Source organism: Neophocaena asiaeorientalis, unplaced genomic scaffold (genome assembly GCF_003031525.2).
Source record: "Neophocaena asiaeorientalis asiaeorientalis breed wild unplaced genomic scaffold, Neophocaena_asiaeorientalis_V1.1 scaffold505, whole genome shotgun sequence".
Taxonomy (NCBI): domain Eukaryota; kingdom Metazoa; phylum Chordata; class Mammalia; order Artiodactyla; family Phocoenidae; genus Neophocaena; species Neophocaena asiaeorientalis.
The window spans coordinates 1,274,153-1,297,289 of NW_020174704.1; the positions used below are offsets into that span (position 1 = coordinate 1,274,153).

Genomic DNA, 23,137 nt, shown 5'->3' on the forward strand with positions numbered 1-23,137 from the left:
GCAGGGGTGTGGAAGAGGCACTGACCTCTGTTGGTAGGAATAAAAACTAATACTTCGGGCTTCCCTGGTGGCGCAGCGGTTGGGAGTCCGCCTGCCGATGCAGGGGACACGGGTTCGTGCCCCGGTCCGGGAAGATCCCACATGCCGCGGAGCAGCTGGGCCCGTGAGCCATGGCCGCTGAGCCTGCGCGTCCGGAGCCTGTGCTCCGCAACGGGAGAGGCCACAACAGTGAGAGGCCCGTGTACCGCAAAAAAAACCAAAAAACAAAAAAACTAATACTTTCTGAAGTTGAGTTTCACAGTTTCAGAAGTCATAAAATTGTACATATTTATCAATACAGCCGGCTGTCTTTATCCGCCTGGGTTCCGCATCTGCAATTCAACCAAGCGTGGCTCCTGTACTGTGTTTAGGATCCGAGATTGGCTGAATCTGCGGATGCGGAACCTGCGGATGTGGAGCGTTGAGTAATGGACTTGAGCATCCGCCGATTTTGATATCTGCGGGAGTCCTGGAACCGATACCCCGAGGTACGACTATTTACTAAATAATTAAGCCTGTTGGGGTTTTTCCTAAGAAAAATATTACAAAGATTTTTATCTATAAAGAAGATTATAATACTGAAACATTGAAATCTTATGGTTATTAATAGTATGAATTTTTTTTTTTTTTTTTTTTTTTTTTAAAAAAATTTTTTTTTTTTTTTTTTTTTTGTCCAGAGTGCTCGGTTTTTGTTTGAGATGGCAACAGGAAACAAGTTACTAGGCACTCACAACTCTCTCTTTCCCCACCCTCCTCTGCCCCCCTTATATTGTCAACTTTCCCTTCTTTTAGGGCAGCTCAAGGTTTAACCATGGCAGAGCACATAAAGATTGGTATATCCTTAGGTGCCCACTTGTGGACCGTTTGTGAGTAATTTGCATTTTTCTCTTTAGAAAGAGTGATGCATTTCATCAGTTCTCTTTGGTCACAGGCATACCCAAAGAAATTATTATTACTGCCAAGGGTGCTCTATAGAGCTGAGCAGAAAGCTGTAATGTCAGGAGATTGAGGTTTGTGGTTTGTAAGAGAGCTCAGGACATTTAAAGTTTTTTTAAGGATATGAAGTTAAGTGACAGCAAGGATGAAGTCTTAACACTCAACTCATAATTTGCTTCTATATAGAATGTTGAATTGAAATCTAAACTAGGTGAGAAGGTCAAAAGAGAGCATTTCAGTATTTTTTAACAACTAAAGACTAACAAGCAAACTATTTGAACATTATTTTTGTATCAGTTATGCACTGGGTGCTATGCTAGACTCTTGGGAAACAAAGACAAATAAAAATGGTGTTTACTTTTAGGAAGCTTATAATATAGCAGAGCTCACGTTTCTAGGCTCAAACAATATCCTTGTATGTGAAGAATTTCCCATGTGATCTTGGAACTCTGATTGTAATCTTTCAGAAATGAGGAGGCCAGGAAAAATGTCAGAAGATGGAGATAGGAAATCATCCCTGTTTCCAAAAGGGGATGGAGAAAGTAGATTCTCATAATTAAATAAAACACTAGGATGAATTATTGAATAGATGGCTGGTTTTCTTGAAGGACTATTATTGGTTCATTGTGAATAAATCATACCAAAAAGGACTGTAGTCATCCCTCGGTATCCACTGGGAATTGGTTCCAGGACCTGCCGCTGATACCAAAATGCTCAGATGCTCAAGTCCCATAGTTGGCCCTTTGTATCTGCGGGTTCCACGTCATTGAATTCAACCAACCTCGGATCACGTATGTATATAGTGTATTTATTGAAAAAAATCCGCGTATAAGTGGACCTGCAGCAGTTAAAACTCAATGTTGTTCAAGGATCAACTGTACTGTGTTTTCGTGACTTGCTGGACCTACTAACTGGATAGACGATCCCTTGATTTCTTCAAATCACTGGAGACTGTCTCTCATGATACGCTTGTGCAAGATGGCTGGTTTTTACAGGGGGCTTCGTGGATGCATATGGTGCCACCAAGGTTTCTTGAGAGGTCTGGTTGGGGGGTGGGGAGAGCGAGCCCTTGATGGCTGGATCTTTCCACCCTTTCTTCACCTAGAGCAGCTCCTCTGTTATCTGTTTATGTATTGGGAATCTCTTTCATTTTGTTTGGTAGAGAACTTCTCCTACCAAAGAAAAAAGTTTGAAAGCCCCTGGATTAATTGGTGGTGGGTGCATGGTTGGTTGAGTATCTGTAACCTCCACAGTACCCATTAATGGACTGATATCACCTGAATCTCCAGGGACACTGCTCTTGACTTTTCTCAAAGACCTGTTGACAACTTCAAAGACAAGCTTAATGGTTTTTGAATGACTCCACGTGGAAGGATAGCTAAAAATTGGACAGAAAAATCGGGAATCAAAGCTGTCAACCTTAAGAAGAAGAAACCTAATAGGGATAAATGTCAAATTCTGTACTTAGGTCCCCAAATTGAGTTGCACAGGGTGGGGAGAGGCATATGAAAAAAGATTTAAGGATTTTAGTTGACTTCTATCTCAGTATGTCACCAGCCTGATGGGCTTCCAGAGGTGCTAATAAAAACCTAGCCTGTTTAAACAAAGCATAATGTCTCGGCTTAAAAGTTGTTTCTGGGGCTTCCCTGGTGGCGCAGTGGTTGAGAGTCCGCCTGCTGAGGCAGGGGACACGGGTTCATGCCCCGGTCTGGGAGGATCCACGTGCCGCGGAGCGGCTGGGCCCGTGGGCCATGGCCACTGAGCCTGTGCTCCGCAACGGGAGAGGCCACAGCAGTGAGAGGCCCGCGTACCGCAAAAAAAAAAAAAAGTTGTTTCCTCAAGGAAGCCTTTCTGGAACTTTCTCCCAGAGTGTGTCAGGCAAACCTGTTCCATGCTCCCAGGCCCCTGGTACTTTCTTCCCCAGAGCACTCCCTGTACCTTCTCTGCATGGTAGGCTTGACTGTCTCCTCAGCTGGACTGGACACCAGGCCTGGTGGGTTGGTTTCTGCCTCTAGGGCCTGAACAAACGCCTGGCACATGTTAGGCTTTCAGCAAGTGTTTGTTGAACAAAGGATGCAATTTTCAGTTCTGGGAGCCATCTTTTAAATGGAATGTGGCCAAACTCGGGTGTATTCAGAGAAGGGTAGTTAAGAAGGTGGTTAGTCTCAAAAAATTTTCCTATGAGGAATTTGAATATACTGGGCATGGATAATGTGGAAAAGTGCAGATATAAGGGTCATAAAGTAGCTCTTTTCAAGTGTTGAAAGTGGGTAGTGACTTAGCTGTTGTTGCAGGTGATGGGCATGTTTGGGCAGAGGAAAGGAGGACAGAGGGGGACTGGGGTGTGTATGAGGTGAAATAACAGATTGCAACTCAGGGTAAGACAGCACTGTAGAGCAGACCCATCTAAAGTTGGGAGGGCTTGTCTTATGATGTGGTCAGAGCTGCCGTTTTCTGCAGTCATACCCTGAGAGTGAGAACCACTGTCAGCATAGCTGAGGAGTCTTTTTACAGGCAGTACGATGTTTAAGTAGAAATGGTCTTTGGGGGTCCTTTCAGTTCTAATGATTTGGTGATTTTATATTCATTCTCTAGAGAGAAGAGCAGAGACAGTTTTCCAAGTTATAAAACATATAAAATATGTTTGTCATTTACTATAGGGCTGGTGTGGGTGCTGGAAGGAGGACAGGTGGGTAAAGAGCCGTGGAAGGGGCCACATGAGGGAACTGTCTTGGTTAGGGTGACCCTGGGTGGGTCTGTCTTCATGGTTCTTAGCCCAGTCCTTCCTTCTTTCCGTGTCACAAACCTATTACGCAGACTGCAGGGGTTTTTTGTGTGTGTAGATAAATTTTAGACACTGTTTTTAACAGCATCCTGAAGATGTTGTAGTCTTACAGCACCCCTGAGAGATAGTTATTTCACAGAAGGGAAAGCCAAATGAGGGTCAGAGAGACGAGGGGACCGGTCTCGGGCTGTGCAGCTAATGACAACGCGTTTCTTTTGCTGCAGGACAACTTCTGTATATTTGCATTGGTGGTTTGTTAAAATCACCTGCAAGAATAGTAATAATTTGGCCTGGAAACCATAAATTCTATTTTTACCTGTATTGATTGGGTCCCCGTGAGTGCTTAAGCTTTTTACAACTTCATCTCGGAATCCGATGCTAACTGAAGTGAACTGATCTACTCTGAAAGATCCTTACGTATTATTCAGTAACTCTAAATTGCTTGTAGTTGCTAATGGAGAGGACCATTAGATCAGATGCTCAGAGAGCAGCAGCTCTTCTCTTCAGGCATCCCATCCATTCCAGACTTCCAGAAAGAGGGAGCAATGGAGGCCTGGGGGCCTGGCCATCTTAAAGAACCAGGGATTGGGGGAGGTCAAGCCCTGCTCATCCTAAAGTGTTTGCAGGACTTCCCTGGCGGTCCAGTAGTTATGGCTCCACGCTTCCATGGCAGGGGGCACGGGTTCCATCCCTGGTCTGGGAGCTAAGATCCCACATGCCCTGCGGTGCAGCCAAAAATAAATAAATAAATAAAGTGTTTGCATCGTTATGGGGAAGAGGCAGTTGTGGCTCATTTCTTTTCCAGGTTCACTGTTGCTATCTCAGTTGGTAAAAATATGTTGATTATTCACGAAAACAAAAAGAAGTGACTTTTAGCAGATTAAAATGAAATGCTAATCAGTGCTGAGTTCTTGGAAATCTTTGTGGCTTATTTAGCAACACAAATTGGTTGATGCAATTCTGACAGAAGCAGTCTGTTTTTTGCTTTATCCTGGGGGTGTTCCAGCTGTTTCTTCCCTGAGAAAAGTGACTTTGTGTTTAAATTTTCAGGGTTCCAATTCCTGAATGATTAAAATAAAAGAAAAAAGGAAAAAGATTCACAAGATAGTGCCATGTAGACAATAGATTCTGAAATCTTATGTAGGTATGTATGTGTTAGGGATGAACACAGAATGAGAAGGCTCAGTGCTTTTCCTGGGTCGCCAGATATGGAAACCCTCCGCATTTGTGTCGTGGGATTGGGGAACTTTCCCTTTCCACTCCTCTCTAGTTCTTGTGGCTGGACTAACACACAAGACAGTTACAGGAGAAAAAGAAATTTTCATTTGCGAACATGCAGGTCTGATAGAAATGGTACCTAAGAAGTGGCAAGGAAGGGAGCTTTTATATTTTTTAGACAAAGAAACAATATGCGAGGAATTGACAGGACAGAGAAACTTGGGTTTTGGGTGCTCAATTAGTGAAGAATCTAAGCAGGGTTTGGGCTTGGGGTAGTCAATTAAAGACATAATGAGGTTTGTTTATACAGGCTTCTCAGCCCTGAATTCCCTGTCTCCGAGTGGTAAGGGTGTCCTTCTACTTCCAGAGGCAGGGAGTGCACCTTCCACATGGGAGATTGGTTTCCTGTTTTCAGGAAGACAGGGAGGAGGGTCAGAGTGTCCATCTTGCATTGGCCATTTCTTAAGTGACTTTAATTCAAAATAATCGATATGCCACTGTGACATGTTTTGAGTGGCCTGCCCTGAGTCCCAACAGTGTTCTTTTGGGCTGATTTGACTGAATTTGACAAAATTCATTGACTAGACTGCCTAACTCGGGAGGAATTATAATTAAATGGTGACTTGATGTATCCTAGTACATTAAGTCAGTTGCTTGGTCCTTGGTGAACCAATCAACATATCTTAGCCCACCTCACTCCCACACTTGAGCATTGATGCCTCCAGACCTCAGGCTTCTTCCTTCTTCCCCTTCCCCCCACCCTATTATTTCATTTGCTCCTTCCCAAATTTACTTCCCTCCCACTCAGCCTAGCCTGAGATCCATCAGGGAAGCTGCTATCTCCCCAGGGTCCTCCATCCCACAGCCCAGCCCTCGTGGTCTGCATCTGGCAGTGCTCCGGGCAGCTGGGAGGCCTCCCTCTCCTCGCTGCACTCAGTTCCATCCCCTCCACCCCTTCCCCTCAAGTTATCTCTTCCCTCTTTCAACCCTTCTTTCTTTTTTTTTTAATAATACGTTTTATTTTTAATTTTTTTTACATCTTTATTGGAGTATAATTGCTTTACAATGGTGTGTTAGTTTCTGCTTTATAACAAAGTGAATCAGTTATACATATACATATGTTCCCATATGTCTTCCCTCTTGCGTCTCCCTCCCTCCCACCCTCCCTATCCCACCCTTCCAGGCGGTCACAAAGCACCGAGCTGATCTCCCTCAACCCTTATTTCTTTACAGCCTCCTTCTACTTACCATATAAGTCTTCCCTGTCTAAAAAAGATACCACTCCATACCTCATTATTTTGTAATAACCTATAAGGGAAAAGAATCTGAAAAAGAATATATATAACTGAATCACTTTGCTGTACACCTGAAACTAACACAACATTGTAAATCAATTATACTTCAATTTAAAAAAAGTTAAAAAAAATACCACTCCACTTCTGTCCTGTCTCTTGCCTTCCCTTCACACAGAAGCTTTTTATGAAATGAACCAGTAGTCATTCTCTTCACTTATCTCCCATTTACATCATGAACCACTGTATCCTGACCCCTGGCCCCCAACCCACCTGTCTGCAGAGCGCTCTTGAAAGGGTAAATAACACCCTGCCTTATTGCCAGATCTTATTAAAGCCAGATCTTATTGCCTGCCTTCTTAAAAGACTTATTTTTCTTTTGGCCTTTTAGTTATTAATTATTATTATTTTTCAAGAGCCAAGTTTTTTTATTTGTTCATTTCTTTTTTTTTTTTTTGCGGTACGCGGGCCTCTCACTGTTGTGGCCTCTCCCGCTGCGGAGCACAGTCTCAGGACGTGCAGGCTCAGCGGCCATGGCTCACGGGGGCAGCTGCTCCGCGGCATGTGGGATCCTCCCGGACCGGGGCACGAACCCATGTCCCCTGCATCGGCAGGCGGACTCTCAACGACTGCGCCACCAGGGAAGCCCTATTTGTTCATTTCTTGCATTTGAAGTAGTTCTCAGTGACATCCTCGGCCTGACTGAGACTCTTTGCCTTAGTCCTTGGCCACCACGCAAGTGCAGCAACCACTTTACGGAGCTTCCCTCTCTTGTCAGTTTTACAGAGGCCCCCTCATTCCCCTAGTTTCTTGTTGTCATCAACTTGAATTAGGTTGATTTGGTGTTCAGTACAAACAGCCTCCACCGGCTTGACCCACACAGGCTCATCACACGAAGATGGACGCGAGCACACAACGATGGGCTTGGCGCTGGTCTAAGGCTTTGGCAGCTTCCCGAATTCCACGTGCGAGGCCATCGGTGGGTGAGGGTGGTCTTCGGTACCTCCCGTAAAGTGTTGTTAACATCCGTTACGCCTTCCAGCAGCAAATCAATGCCTTCCTCAGCCATGGCTGTAGGTTACAGGTGGAGCTGAAACTGGAATACACCCGCCAGCTTGGTGGCAGCAGGGAAAGAGAAACTTTTCTTTATTTTAGTTTTTAATTTTGGATTTTTAGAAGTAGGAAACTTTTACCTGAAGGAGAGGCTTTGAGGAGTCTCTTCCCTGCTGTAAGGCTGATGGAAATGACATTTCTTGGGTGTGTTGAAGTACAGAGGATTCAGGCTTCCTCTTCCCCCGGAGGCTTCATCCTCCACTTCAACTCCATTTCCGGGCATGAGATGAGGAGGCATTAGTCTCCTGCTGTTTCAGGTGTCGTGGGATTGTTGGCTGGGGGTGTGTGTGTGTGTGTGTGTGTGTGACCTTCTAACACATGCAGGTGCATACTTTCCATGTATTAAGTCATTTACTACTCACAGTGATCCTGTCCGTGGGGAAACTTAGGCACAAAGAGGAAACTTGTCTGGGAACACCCAGCTATCATGGATTTGAATGGAAGTAGTCTAGGAGGACCCAGAAATCATTGCCGAACACTTTTTAGCCTTTATCTTACTCATTGGCTCTCTCTGACCCTTTTTCCCTGCTCCCCTTTTTAGGTTCCTTAAATGTTGATTGGTCTCAGAAGTCAAGCCCCCCACCCTCTATTCATCTCCTGAATCCAGCTGTTTTCTGTATCTTCACTTAGACGTCCCACAACCACGTGAGATTCAGCACATCCCCAAACAGAAAACCCCTCAGCCTCCCACCGAACCAGCATCCCCTCCTGTGGCCTCTCTCTGTGAATGGCACCATCCTCCATTCAGTTATTCAAGCTGGGTGCCAAAAGTCCTTCTAGATTTCTCCTTCTCTGTTGTCTTCCACCTGGCTTTCAAAGCCCTAGACTGCCTGGGCCCTGCCTTCTTTCCAATCTTATTTCTTAACCCTCACCTCTTGCCCACTGTGGGCCAGCCATCCTTGTCTTCTCTCCGCTTCACAAACACACCAAGCTTATGCTAACCCTGGGGCACTTGTCTTAGCTGTTTCCCTTGCCTGGAATTCCCGGTCTCCAGATCTGTGCATCGGTAGATCCTTCTCGACATTCATGTCTCTGGGTAAATTTCAGCTCCACAGAGAGGCCTTCCCTGACCACCCAGTCTAACACAGCTGTCAGTCACCCTCTATCACATCACCTTACTTTAATTCTCTGCATTGCACTTATCACTGGCTGATGCTTTCTTATTTATTGATTGATTTGTTTATCATCTCTCCATGGGATGTAAACTCCATGAGAGCAGTGACCTTGTCTGTTCTGTTAGTCCCAGGATCCCAGCACCCAGAGCTGTGTCTTGCCTATAGTCAAAATAATACTGATAAGAGCTGACATTTGTGGAGCATTTCCAGTGTGCTTAGGCAGATAGTAGTACAATATATAATACCCTCATGTGGTAATATGTACTTTCATAATAATATGTAGCGTGTATTATATATTAATTATATAACATACAATATAATACATATATATTACACATATGATATATGTGTACTATGTAATATAAAATACCTACTATGTACAGTATATACCATATGTACATATATATGTGCGTGTGCATGTATATCCTCATGGTAATATAATAACAATACCTGTCCTCATATGGTTTGGTGAGAATTAAATGAGGCAGTATTAGTAACATCTTATTGTGATTATCATTGTCATTAGTATTATCATGCCTGGTTTGTAAATGAGGAAACTGCGGTACACAGTGGTTAACTACCTTCACAGGATCACGTGGCTGAGACGGGGTGGGCTCAGGCTTGGACCCAGGAGTCTGGCTGTAGAGCCAGATGCTCAGTAAGCTCGCTGGGACCTCACCGAACACCTTAACCTCTTAGCTCCTTTCTGCCCCACAGCCATAGGAGGAGCGCCCAATGTCTGTTGCCTGGATTTTGCCACAGATTCTTAGCTGATGTCCCAACCTCCAGGTCTGCTTTTGAATTCTACTAGCGTGGTCAATCTAAAATGTAAATCAGAACTGTTAGGCTCCCAGGTCTCTTAGACTAAAATCCAAACTCCTTTTCTTCATAAGCTGAATTCTCTTCACATCTCTGCCCATATTTCCTACTTCTTCCCCATGTGCACCTTTATTCCTAATGAACCAAATTACCCTTGGGTCCCTGAACACACTGTGGTGTTCTGCAGCTTCCTGCAAAACAGAGGCTGTTTCCCTTGCCTTGCTTAATTTGACAGATTCTCAAAGCTTGTTTCTATTACAAACTTTCTTAGTGTTCTCCCTAACCTCCTCCAACCCCATGGGGCTGCCTGCATTGGGTGTTCTCTTCTCTCCTGTTTCACTTTGTGCACAGTTCAGTCATGGAAGTACTATATTGTACTCTTCTGGGCTCCTGCTGTGCTCCCCTACCCCCCAACCTCCAGCCTTCCCTCAACCTTTCCTGTGGACGTTATCATTTTGACTGGCTTCCCTCCACCCCTGGCACCTAAGAGAAGGCCTGGTAAATATTAGGCACTCAGTAACTATTTGCTGAATGAATACTAACTTCCAAAAGGAATTTGAGGCAATCCTATATAAGACAGAGCATTATAATATATTCAACATTAATATAAACATTTCAGAAACCAACTAGAAAAAAGTTATGTTCTTGGAATGAGTTTATTCCTGGAATTGGGCACAATTTAACTTTGAGGTTTTTGGCTACCAAGATAAAAAGGGAGGTGTGTGGGGGCAGTTTCATCTTCATTTTCTAGGGAAAGGAAAAGGTTCTTCCACTGAGACAAGTTTTTTCATGGTCCTGAATTCTAGGAAGAGATTCTTCCACGGAAAGGAGATTGGATTTCCTTAAGGACAGTATTTTTGAATGTAAACATTTGTAAAAAATTTTTCTTAATAAAAGCTCAAGGTTTAACGTTGAAATGCAGCTCCAAAGGCATTTGTTTGGGGTCCTACTTTAATACAGTGCCTGTAATTTTTTTTTTTTTTTTTGCGGTACGCGGGCCTCTCACTGCTCCGGACGCGCAGGCCCAGCGGCCATGGCTCACGGGCCCAGCCGCTCCGTGGCATGTGGGATCTTCCTGAACCGGGGCACAAACCCGCATCCCCTGAATCGGCAGGCGGACTCTCAACCACTGCACTACCCGGAAAGCCCAACAGTGCCTGTATTTTTTATTTGGATATATTTATTATAGGGGTGGAGCTTAGAGAGCCTAGAGATTTTGATAACTTACCCAACAACCATAGCCCAGGCACCTCTTATCAATAGATCCACTTTCCAATGTAAGTTATTTTTTGGGAGGGGAAGTGTGTGGGTTTAGGGCAAGCTTTGGCAAGTCCTGAATCAGCTATTTTACATTTGGGTCTTTGGTGACTACCAGCGGTTTAGCTTTTCCATGTTGTTCATTGAAGAGATTTCTTGCATTAGACACCAGGTGGTCGGTCCACCTTTGGAGGATCTCTCGTCAGAACTTAAGGGCCTGCACAACTACTGAGCCCGCGTGCCACAACTACTGAAGCCCGCGTGCTTAGAGCCCGTGCTCCGCAACAAGAGAAGCCACCACAGTGAGGAGCCCATGCACCACAACAAAGAGTAGCCCCTGCTTGCCACAACTAGAGAAAGCCCGCATACAGCAACAAAGACCCAACACAGCCAAAAAAAAAAAAAGAAAAAAAAATTAATTAAAAAAAGAAAAGAAAAAAGAACTTAAGGACCTGGCTTGTGCTGCCTGGTTCGAAGGCCATCTTGCCTTCATGAAACAGTGAGCTCCAGCAGTGTGGGGCAGGGCCACAGTAGTTCTTCACAAACTATTAGCTCAAGCACCTATATAAGCCCTGGCTGAGCCTCAGAGTGGTACATCCTAGAGTTCTGTGCCATCAAGTATTGGGAGGGATAATTTTGTTCTAAAAGATTTAAGAACAAAGTATTATAAAATGGTCTGCATTCACTGAAAAATATATTTACTGAGCACCTGTTGGGCGCCGGGCACTGGTGGGTACCGGGGGATACAGTCTTAGTACCCAGGTAGAGCTCACCGTCTAGTATGATTTCTGTCTTCACTGATTTTACAATCTAGACAGAATCATAAGAGAACCATTCTGATGAGACTGTCAGGGCATCCATGTACCAAATAAACTCCTAGGTAGCTGAGTTCATTCACCTATTAGATGAGGATGATTTAGGATTGTCCTTTTAAACATTGGGAGGGTTTCTGCCAAATGTTATCATTTGAGATTTAGCATAGTCGATACAGTCTCTTCCCTTGGCCCCTTGTCAGTGAACAAGATCAGGTATTTTTTTGTTTTGTTTTTTCATTATGAAAATTTTCAAACACACAGAAAAGTAGAATAGTAGTCCAATGAACAACTTTATAACCATCACCTCTATTCAATAGTTGTTAACATTTTGTCATATTTGCCTCAACTATTTTTTTTCTTGATGTGGGTGTGTTTTAAAATTAGTTACAGATATCATGACATTTAACCTCCAAACACTTTTGAATGTAGCGCTGATATTTTCGTCATGTGGTCAGCAGCCTCCAAGGTGGCCCCCAGTGATCCCTGCCTCCTGGGATTCATCCTCTTCGGCAATCCCCTCCCATTGAGTGTAGGCTGGACTTATTGATTCGCTTCTAAGAAATAGAATATGGCAGAAGCAATGGGATGTCCCTTCCAAGATTAGGTTATAAAAAGATTGTAGCTTCTGTCTTGGGCATCCTCTCTCTCCTGTTCTTGATCTTTCACTTGCTCTGATGCAAGCCAGCACGGTTGTGAGCTGCTCTATGGAGAGGTCCACGTGGCAAGGAACTCATCTCTGGCCAGGAGCCAGCAAGGACCTGAGGCCTGTTAACCATGTGAATGAGTTTGGAAACATCCTCCCCTAGTCAAGGCTTGAGATAACTGCAACCTGGCTGACATCTTTTTTTTTAATATTTGGGATTTTATTTTATTTTTTTAATTTAAAAAAATTGAAGTGGGCTTCCCTGGTGGCTTAGTGGTTGAGAGTCCGCCTGCCGATGCAGGGGACACGGGTTTGTGCCCTGGTCTGGGAAGATCCCATATGCCGCGGAGCAGCTAGGCCCGTGAGCCATGGCCACTGAGCCTGCGTGTCCGGAGCCTGTGCTCCGCAACGGGAGAGGCCACAGCAGTGAGAGGCCCGCGTACCGCAAAAAAAAAAAAAGAAAAAAATAGAAGTATAGTTTATTTACAATGTGTTAATTTCTGCTGTACAGCAAAGTGACTCAGTTATACACATATACAAATTCTTTTTTTATATTCTTTTCCATTATAATTTATCCCAGGATATTAAATATAATTCCCTGTACTATATAGTAGGACCTTGTTGTTTATCCATTCTGTACGTAATAGTTTGCATCTACTAACCCCAAACTCCCAGTCTATCCCTCTCCCTCCCCCCTCCCCCTTGGCAACCACAAGTCTGTTCTCTATGTGTGTGAGTCTGTTTCTGTTTCATAGATGAGTTCATTGGTGCTGTATTTTAGATTCCACATATAAGTGATATCATATGGTAGTTGTCTTTCTCTTTCTGACTTACTTCACTTAGTATGATAGTCTCTAGTTGCATCCCTGGCTGACATCTTCATTGCAGCCTGTGAGAGACCCTGAGCCAGAGGCACCCAGCTAAAGCTGCCTGGATTCTTGACTCACAGAAACTGTGAGGTAATAAAATTTGGCCTTTTAAGCTGCTAAATTTTTGAGGAAATTTATTATGCAGCTATCAATAACAAACACACCTACATAGCTCCAATCCCATTAATCCTAGTAGGCGCCTCTTTGAGCAGCTGCTGAGCTGTGAAGGGTACAGCCAAGTTGTCAAGAGGGAAGAGTGCTTATCCTGCTATGATGGGCGGCAGGCATCGACTTTCAGTTGCCTCAAGTTGCATAGATAAAAGGTTTTACATCTTTTAGAAGTAGAATCTTATCTTTTAGTCTCTCAGGAGACTATTATTACTACCCATTCTGATTTTAGCAGTGTTCTTGTCTTGGCTCTGAAGAAACCTGGATCTATTCCAAGATTGTAGAGCTTGGCACACAGGAGGTTTCTGTCTCTGGATTCAATGATCTTTGAGAAAGTAGTGTGCAATGAGGAGAGAGTTATGTGGGACATTCTTAACCATCTAATGGTCAGGATACATGGACAAGAATGTTCAGTAGGGGAGTAATAAGGCCTCCCACAGAGTAGGAGCTAAAGACTCAGTCCTACACTCGGAAAGAAGCATCACACAGAATTGTATGTGATATCCAGCATACTCATGCGCAGATCATTTGAGAAGGTATCAGATTCCCAATTTTTTTTTTTTTTTTTTTTGCCATTCTCAGACCAGGGATCGAACCCAGGGCCCGGCAGTGAAAGCGCTGAGTCCTAACCACTGGACCACCAGGGAATTCCCCAGATTCCCATTTTTAAAGATGAGGTCAATAGCAGTTTGGTTTCATCCAAAGGGATCTATGCCTATTGTGTGAATCTGAGTAAGGTCCACCACTCTGGGCAGGTGCTAAACAGTTCTGGTGGTTAAAGGTTTGCACCGGTTTTTGGTGATTGCTCAGATCTTTGAAAATGGTTGAAGATCCTGGATTCCAGCTAAGGTGAAACCTGGAGTCCATAAAATGATGACAGATCCTCCAGAAATGTGGAGTCTGCTTGCAGGGCCCTGATGGCCAGACAAAAAACCTGCCATTAGAATCTGCTACTATTCGTCTTTCTTAACAGAAGGATAAGTTCCTTATAAAAGGATTTGAATTTAAATTTCAGCATGACATTGAATTCAGTCTGATGTGTTGTTTCATTAATTAAACCATTTTTAGGGGCTACCAGATAGTCTTTATTGAATAAAGAGACAGAACAGCTGGTTCCTCTGATTACCCAAATACAGAATAGCCAGGGCAGAAATGAAATGAAGGGGAAAGCCTCTCTTGGGATGTAGTTTGAGTTGGGTGCTCTATATTCTTTACCCTCAGAAGGTGTACTTGGGAGAGTGAAACAGGGGAGACCCATAGAACTTTTATACCCCTCAAATCTCACTGTTTCAGTTGAATGTCTAGTCATATTCGAAAGCAGCAATATATCAGCAACTTCAAGAAAAGAGATAAATAAGAAGGCCGATCATCAGTGAGTCAGTAACGCTGCGTCATCATTAGAGATGTTAGCTATGGTTCTTGAAGACTTCCAGAAGCTGCTGTTTAATGTTATTAAATTATAATAATAAGTGAGTTGGAGCAGGCGTCTGCCTCCTCCTGAGAAATATTTTCCTAAACTGGATTTCCTGTGTGTGAAATTTTTCCACAACTGGTACAAATCCTTTATCCAAATTTCCTAAAGTTACAGTATATGTGCAGGAATGCCTTGAGTGCATGGAGTTCAGAAGGTGCTCAGAAACCTTAATAGGAGGACTGAAGTACAGAAGAGCAAGTGCAATCCCATCCTTATAGTGGGGAGTGAATGTTCATCCTTGTCTCATCCATAGGGAATTTTAAGAGCTGGGACATCAACAAAGAGAAGATTGGGAGGAAGAGGTGAGATTATTGGTATTGGTGGTCATTGGGGAAGGGGTCAAGATAGTTCATACTCTCTGGAAAAAATTTTCTTGTATGTTCTTCTAGAGAATTTTGTAGAAGATTGGAGGAGTATCTAGTTGCCTTCCAGAATGAAATCTGAAGAGGGATTAAATTTAGGGGCTCCTTCTGGTATCCCCCCCCCACCTTTATTTTTTTCCAGAGTGTGAGCCAGTTGGTGCAACTAGTAAATGTCAGAAAGTTGTCAAAGTTAATGGTTTTAATTCTGATATTTACTCATAAGGACCATTAATAACCTCATATATAAGATAGCACCACCCCCCTCATAGTTGAAAGAATCACATATTCAGTGATTTTAGAGTATGCTGGGAATATGAACAAGAGCTCTTTAAAGGAAGTGGCCTGCCATATGATTTCTGACAAAGAGAGGTCTGACCAGGAGTGTAAGAGAGACTAGAGCATAGATTTCCTTCAGCTTTGCCCTCTGGGAGAGTCACATGCAGGAAAAAGAGCTTCAAGGATGTGTTCTTTGAAGGTTGGCTGGTAAGATTACTGTGACCTGTGCTATCCTTGGGGAAAGCACTCAAAGTCTTTGTCTCTCAAGTGTTCTTTAAGTCCCAGTTAATTAAAGGTTGAGAGAGGGACAATTAGAAATAGGAATGATATCAACATTGACTTCACTGGAGTTATCTGCTTATAAACCCATCAGTGCTCAAGTATAGGGAACGCTAAGTAGGTGAAACTCGTAATTACTCTTAATTCTTAGATTAATAGAAAAATGAGTGCTTGAAAATCTTTTGACTATTCATCTTTAATTTCTCTCTAGAACGATATTCTCTCCACAGCCAGTCTTTTATCTTCTGCCACTTATAGCATTTGGAAATTTAGCTAAATGGCAGGAATGGAGCTGATAGTGGCCAGTAAAAGCCGGGAGCAGAATTAGTAAGGGAATAAGTGGATATAATTCAGAGGTTCATTTCTATAGCTACTTCCAGTGCTCTGAAACAAACATCCTGCCCACTATCCCATAGTGATATATGTGAACACAAGTCATCGGTTTTTACTTAGAAGTATTTTAGTGGAGACTTACTTTCCTAGGGTGTTGTGCAAAATAAATATGGCCGTAAATTCTTTGTGTGATTCCAGAGGAAAGAACTGGGATCAATGGTAGATGTACCAAGGGGACATATTTTGTCTCAGTGTAAGGAACTATCTAACCAGAGAATTGCCTGCCTTGCCCAGGAAATGAGGGAGAAGTCCCTAGAGGGGCTGCAGTTGGGGACTATCTGGTAGGGAAATGGGAGAAGGGATTTCTTCACCGCGTGGGAGGTTAGACTGTTCTGCCCACAGCTGTAGTACTTGTTCTATTATTGTCGACGAGCGTAAAATAATTCCTTATGTTAGCATAGCACCTTCTAGTTTGCAAAATGCTTTCACATTATTACATTTTCCAATCCTTATAATAGTTCTCTAATCTAACAAAAGACAGATCAAACATACTTCAGGCTATCAACACCTTGACTGATGATTTCTACTGTGATAGGTACCAGATGGACAGAAAAGTAAAGCAGAGGGTTACCTGCCCTCAAGGAGATTAAAAACTACTTGAGGAGATAGGACACACACATAAATAAGACTGTGAGATGACGTGTGAATTCCTAACGAGTGATCTAGACCAGTGGTTCTTAAAGTGTCGTCCCTCAGCAGCATCAGCATTACCTGAGATCTTGTTAGAAAGGCAGATCCTTGGGTGCCACTCCGTACCTACTGAATCAGAAACTCTTGGCTTGGGGATGCATGGGGGATAAATCAGTAGTTTTAAAAAGCCCTCTAGGTGTTGCTGATGCATGCTCGAGTTTAAGACCACTGACATACTCTAGTCTGGACCAGTGGTTCTCAAACTTTAGCGTGCGTAAGAATCATCTGGAACAGCTCTATTCAAAGTGTGGTCTAAGAACTGCAGGCTCTCCAGGGAATTTTTATGCCTCTAAAGTTTAAGAAACACTGACCTGGAAGCTTGTTGAAACACAGATTTTCTCCCAGTCTCACTCCCAGTCATTCTGATTCAGTAGATGGGACCTGAGCATGTGTGATGCTGATGCTGGCATCAGGCTATCCTTTGAGCAGCCCTGCTCTAAGCAGTTGTCCCTCTGGGGTTTGGCAGGGGAGTGGGCAATGAGAGGTGCTAGGGGAGTGGACAGTGCAGGTAGCCTTCCTGGACTGGAGGAGGGAGAACTTGATCTGAGTCATAAGGGAAGGGTTGGGTTAGACAAGTGGAGGTTATTTGAGACAGGAAGAATGGGATGAAGGATGGTGATGGGATGAGCTCCTGGCATATTTGACTGAAGTAGAGCTCTCACATGAGGTAGACCTTGTCTTGTCCTGCCAGGGCCTGGAGAGACCTATCTGCTGGCAGCTCTCATGCATCCTCCCCGAGGAAGAGGCTGAGAGGCAGACAGGAGGCAAACAGCCTAGACCAGGAGTGCTTCCTCATTTGCTCTGTTTTGCGGTCCCTCCCTCTGGTGGGACTTTTAAGATCCATGTTGCTCTCTATTTGTCCTCTCCTCATCCCTTAGGGAGTCCCATGTACCCTGGGTCCCTCACCTCCCAGTGTTTCTGATATTTTCAATCTTTATTTGCTCTCACCAATGGTTCACGGTCCACACACCAAATCTGGGGGCTGGCAGGGAGTTACAGGTGCTCAGATATCCCTCAGCTCCTTCTGTCCATCTCTACAGAAACTGGGGGGGTGGTTTACCTACTGAAAATGAGGCTTGAGTTGCCTCGTCACCCAAGCCTGCTCCTTCAGTGCCCTTCAGAAGTGCCCGTAATGTTTTGTTTTTGCTAACACCCTCCACTAATGAAAAATGGGCTCACTTGGTGAAGCCTGGGCGTGCTGCAGACTTGAGACTTGGGCTTGTCCTCTTCATCTCTAAGCAGAGTCTAATCTAAATTCAGTCTCCCTCTTAAAAATACTTCCTGCCAAGCTCAAAAGGCCAAATCCAGAACAATTTGAACAGCAAAAAGAATAATGAGAATACTGGATTATAGGCCATAGAATAAAATATATATCGACAAGTGCACACTTAAATAAATAATGGAATATGTCGGTAAATGGGGGATGAAGGGAGCAGTAGTATTTGGATCAATACATGTAGAAGGATTGAGAGAAATAGAAAATCCTGATTAGGCAAACACCACAGTAATAATTGTTTCAGATGACATCTACTGATGGATGCTAAAATTAGTGGGCCAAAGTTTGAGGAGAAACAGGATATTTATACAGTCTCAAAGTTTCTCTCCCAAGGCTATTAATTGCAAAAGGAAAAATAGTGACATTACAGTGAAGAAACCTTATAGACACCACCTTCACCGCATGGTCAAGGTTAACATCCCTCAGTGATATGGCATATGGACATTGTGGACCCCCTGATATGATGCCCCGAGAAGGGGTATTAGGGTTCTCCAGAGAAACAAGCCAATAGGAGATCCAGATATAGATATCTAGATCTATCCATGTCTATTTCTCTTCTGTAATAAAGTTATATTGACTCATACAACTATGGAGGCTGACAAGTCCCAAGATCTTCAGGGTGGGTTGGCAGGGTGGAGACCTGGGAGGGCTGATGGTGTAGTTCCAGTATGAACTGGCTTAAGACCAAGAAAGAGCCAATGTTTCCATTTAAGTCTGAAGGCAAGAAAAAACCCATGTCCCAGTGCAGAGGCAGTCAGGCAGGAGGAATTCTCTCTTACTCCGGGGAGAGTCAGCCCTGTTGTCCAATAAGGCCTTCATCTAATGGGACGAGGCCCACCCACATTAGGGAGAGCATTCTGCTTTACTCACTCTACCACTTAAATGTTAATCTCATCCAAAACACCCTCATAGAAACACCCAGAATAATCTTTGACCACATAACTTAGCACCCGTAGTCCAGTCAGGTTGGCACATAAAATAACCATCACAGAAGGGTTCATAAAAATCATGACTACTCTAATTATTAGCCACCTTAGACAAACCCAAGTTGGTGAAAATTTTACAAAATAACTGACCAGTATTCTTTAATAAAGGTGTCAAGGCTATGAAAGACAAGGCAAGCCTGAGGACATTAGAGGAGACTAAGGCAAGCTGATAACTAAATGCAGTGTGGGATCCTAGCTGGTACCCTGGAACAGAAAAGGATACTAGTTGAAAAACTAATAAAATTTGAATGAAGCCTATAGTGCAGTTAATTGTATTATATTGATGTTAAGTTTTTAGTTTTGGTAAACGTAGTGTGATTACCTAAGATGTTAATCTTAGCAGAAGCTGCTTGAAGGGTATACAGAAAGACCGGAGGATTTCTTAGTAACAGAGGGTATTTTATATTCTTTAAATTTATAACTGTCTTGTGTGTATATGTACATATAATTGTGTATCTACCATGAAGGCTAAATTCTATCCTTTTTTTGGCAAGTTCCTTTAAAAACCCTTAGACTTTTGTTCTTTTTTTCCTTCTGTTTTCTGTGTTCCCTCCTGACTAAAGAATCCTTTTGTAAACGTCCACAGCTCAACCCTCTTGCTGTTGCATGGAGGGTCTTTATCCCTGAGGTGGTTCCCCTCATGGCATATTGTACAGAGCAGAGAGCATCAGGCTGGGAGTCAGGAGGCCCGGGTGCCAGCACTTTTAGTCTGGTTCTGTTACTGACTCAGTATCCTTCCAGTTTTAACATTCTGAGCCAAGTGGCAAATTTGGGCTGAACACTACATGCGTTAGTTGATGTATGCATCCAAATGATTATATTTAGTATTTTTTCCCTTTTATCAAGGTCTTAAGTGCTCTATTTTTAGGTTTCCTAAGTTTATTTTTTTGCGACACGGGGGCCTCTCACTGTTGTGGCCTCCCCCGCCACGGAGCACAGGCTCCGGACGCGCGGGCTCCGGACGCGCAGGCTCAGCGGCCATGGCTCACGGGCCCAGCCGCTCCGCGGCATGTGGCATCCTCCCGGACCGGGGCACGAACCTGTGTCCCCTGCATCAGCAGGCGGACTCTCAACCACTGTGCCACCAGGGAAGCCCGATTTCCTAAGTTTTTATAAACTCATGTACGTTTTTTCCTCTTGCTCCCCCAAAGACTTTGGAGTCTACAACAGAATTCACAGTTTACTCTGGCATTTCCCTTAGACTCTTTCCTTTTAGCATTTTAAGGAAATCAAAATTCTGGGGGGCCAGGAAGCCAGTGTAGCTTTCCTTTAACTTGTTTTCTCCTCTCTGAAACTGGGTCATATGTGTAAAAGTGAGATTTGAAACAGGGCTGTCTGAACTGAAAGCTTCTATTGCCCTGAGACGGCTTTGAAAGGAGGCTTCTGGTGGAAAGATGGATAGAATCTACCAGATGGAGAGAAGTGGGGGGCACATATGGGTTTTGGGGGGCAGAGGTGTGGCCGTGGGAAGCACGAAGTATGCTGGGGAGTGGAGCTGTTCTGGGTCTGCTAGGGTAAAGGAGGATGAGGGACAAAGCTGGAACATGGGTGGGAACAGAGTGTGATGAGCCTTGGATTCCAGGTTGAGTTTGGACTGTATTTCATCGCCCATAAACCACTGAAGGTCTTTGTGAAAGGGAGTGCCACAGTGAAAAGAGCGTCTTAGAGATTTAAGTATGGGTGGGATATGGAATGGACCAGAGAAACAGAGGGTCTCTCCTCATGAGTGCTGGTGTTTGATGAGTTAACCAGATACGGCGCTAAGCGCTTTAGATGTGTTATGTCATTTAATCCTCACAGTAGCCCTAAGAAATACCCTTAATATCATCCCCACTTTCCAGATATGAAAGCTGAAGCTTTGCGAGGTTAGTTAATGACCAGGCTTTCCGTAGTGAATAACAGTGTGGCAGGATGTGAAGTAGGATGGATCCGTTTCCACCTGGGCTGCCTCTTTATCCTGCAACACAGTGGCCTGGAGACAACCTGGGGCAATTGTAGTAGGTAAGATGTGATAAGGCCTGAACTAGGTCAGCCGTGGTAGAAAAGGAGAGCTGGGAGCGGCAATGTGAGTCATCCCTGTATGGGAGCCTGATCCCAGGGCTGGGTCTCTGCAATTTTAAAGCTTCTCTTTATGTTTGTTTCCTGCTGGTGCTCAGTGGCGAGAACTTTGCCAAGACCATGGAGACATCATGGAAAGCCTTGCCTCCAAACTTCCTAAGTAGCTTAGGCTTCTTGTTTTTCCCGAGGAAATGAATTAATTTAATAAAGTAAGTGCTGAGGCTGGGTGTGCTTGGCTGGGGTTACTAGAGATGGTTTAAGCAAACTTCCAGGTGTCCTCAAGCACCTCAAAGTTTAATGGCTAGAGTTGGAGACAAGGAGGTGCCTCTGGAGGTCTGGGGGTGATCAATTCTCTCTTTTTCCCAGGAACCCCCTCTCTCGTCCACGTATCTTGATATGTTTCCAGTTACTTCCCTGCTTTGCTGTTGTATGGGTTGATATATCACAGAATTGTTTAATTTGCTTTACTTTTGTTTCTAGTTATAAGTCAAAGGGGGTACGTGCATTTGGTTTTGCAAAGCTTTTTTTTTTTCTTTTTTTTTTTGCGGTACTTGGGCCTCTCACTGCTGCGGCCCCTCCCGCCGCGGAGCACAGGCTCTGGACGCGCAGGCCCAGCGGCCATGGCTCAGGGGCCCAGCTGCCCCGCGGCATGCGGGATCCCCCCGGACCGGGGCACGAACCCGCGGCCCCCGCATCGGCAGGCGGACTCCCATCCACTGCGCCACCAGGGAAGCCCTGGTTTTGCAAAGCTTTTGATGCACATTTAAACGGGCATATAATGGGTGCGTGCTGAATGCTGTTGCGACGTAGTGGGATGGTGAGGGCTGGCCCAGTGACCTCTCTCTGCTCCGTCTGCTGCAGGTGATAAGAAGTACATCATGGGGCCCAAGCTTTCCACTCTAGACGCCACCGTCTTTGGACACTTGGCACAGGCAATGTGGACCTTACCCGGGACGAGACCTGAGCGGCTGATAAAAGGCAAGCCCTACAAAGCTCTTCAGGTTTGGGGAGTTGCCGGGGGGTGGAGGGTGGGAGCAGCACAATGGAGAATTCTAGGCCAATGCCCCTGAGCTTGGCTGTGCTTTATGGAGGCGCCAGGCCGTGGTGTCTGGGGCCAGGGTCGGTTTCCTGTGCTCAGGACATGTGGAGGCCGAGGAGAGACCCGGCTTCTCACCTGCCATCTCGCTCAGACCATGTTCTTTGCAAAGCTGACACAAATCCTGCCGTGTTCTACACCAGGGCTCTTCTTCCAGCTCCTTACGTAGTGGACTTAATACTTGTCACTGAAACAGGGCTTGCATCCCCCCTAGTGCCCTTGTTTTGTTGGTCTCCCTTACTTTCCTTTGGACTGTGGTGGCTCACCAGTTTCTGGTTTATCCAGCACTGGCTGGGGCTGGTGAGCTCACTGCCCATCTCACATGCTCCTTTTGAATCTGAACTAGTCTCAGATATTTCACACGTGCGTATAGGTACATATGATTCTGCGTCATTTGAGTTCAAAGCACTCCTTCTCCTATTCCAGCGGGGTGTCTGTAGATCATACGCTGAGAGTAGTAGAGCTGGAAAGTTCAAGATAGTGGGAAAATGGGGAAAGTGTCAACAAATACTTTGTAAGTCTAGTGCTATGTGAGGTGTTATTATTGACACTATTATACATGCATTTTGACCAAAGAAATGGTATCTTTGTTGTGTGATCTTGATGTAAGGCCCATGAGAATTACAATTCTAAACTGGAGGGGTCGAAGTGGGATGAGTGGGACCGGAGCTAGAGGATGCACATATGTGTGGGGTAGGGATGGGGGTGGTTGCCAGGAGTAAAATTGGCAGTGGGGCAGGGAAAGTCGGCTCAACCTGGGTTGATGTCAAGGGACCAGATCTTCATGTGTGTATGTGTGTGTGTGCGTGCGTGCGTGCGTGTGCATTGGAGTGGGGTGGTGGGATATACATGGCAGCTGGGGCCTCTGGGAGAGGCTTCCTCTGCCTTGATGAATGGGAACCGTTTTGAGTGTCTCTGGTTTTAAACAGTACCTAAGCAAGTGCCCGGGGCCTAGGAATGTGGGCATCAAGGTTCCATATTTCGATTTGGGGAAGGGGATTGACAAGAGTTAGTCAGGATTTTTATACCCCAGCTGAGAGACATGAGATCACCAGTGAATAACATATAGAGTACTCTTAATTAACGTCGGATGGATGGATGGATGGATGGATGGATGGATGCATGGAACCAAGCAAGAGAGAGTCATACAAGAAACTGAGGCAGGTGAGCAGTCATGT

At 44.5% G+C, this 23,137-nt stretch overlaps 1 protein-coding gene and 1 pseudogene across 2 annotated transcripts in view; one reads left to right on the forward strand and one right to left on the reverse strand.

The window, feature by feature from the left end:
• The window catches only part of FAXC (failed axon connections homolog, metaxin like GST domain containing), a 76,703-nt gene that overhangs the window by 45,175 nt on the left and 8,391 nt on the right, over nt 1-23,137 (forward strand). For both annotated transcript variants that reach the window (XM_024759337.1, XM_024759336.1), the window contains one exon: nt 21,725-21,841. In XM_024759337.1, coding sequence (XP_024615105.1) covers nt 21,725-21,841 — 117 coding nt within the window. The remainder of the gene's footprint in view (nt 1-21,724; nt 21,842-23,137) is intronic.
• On the reverse strand, nt 6,927-7,339 carry LOC112409319 (40S ribosomal protein S12 pseudogene; annotated as a pseudogene).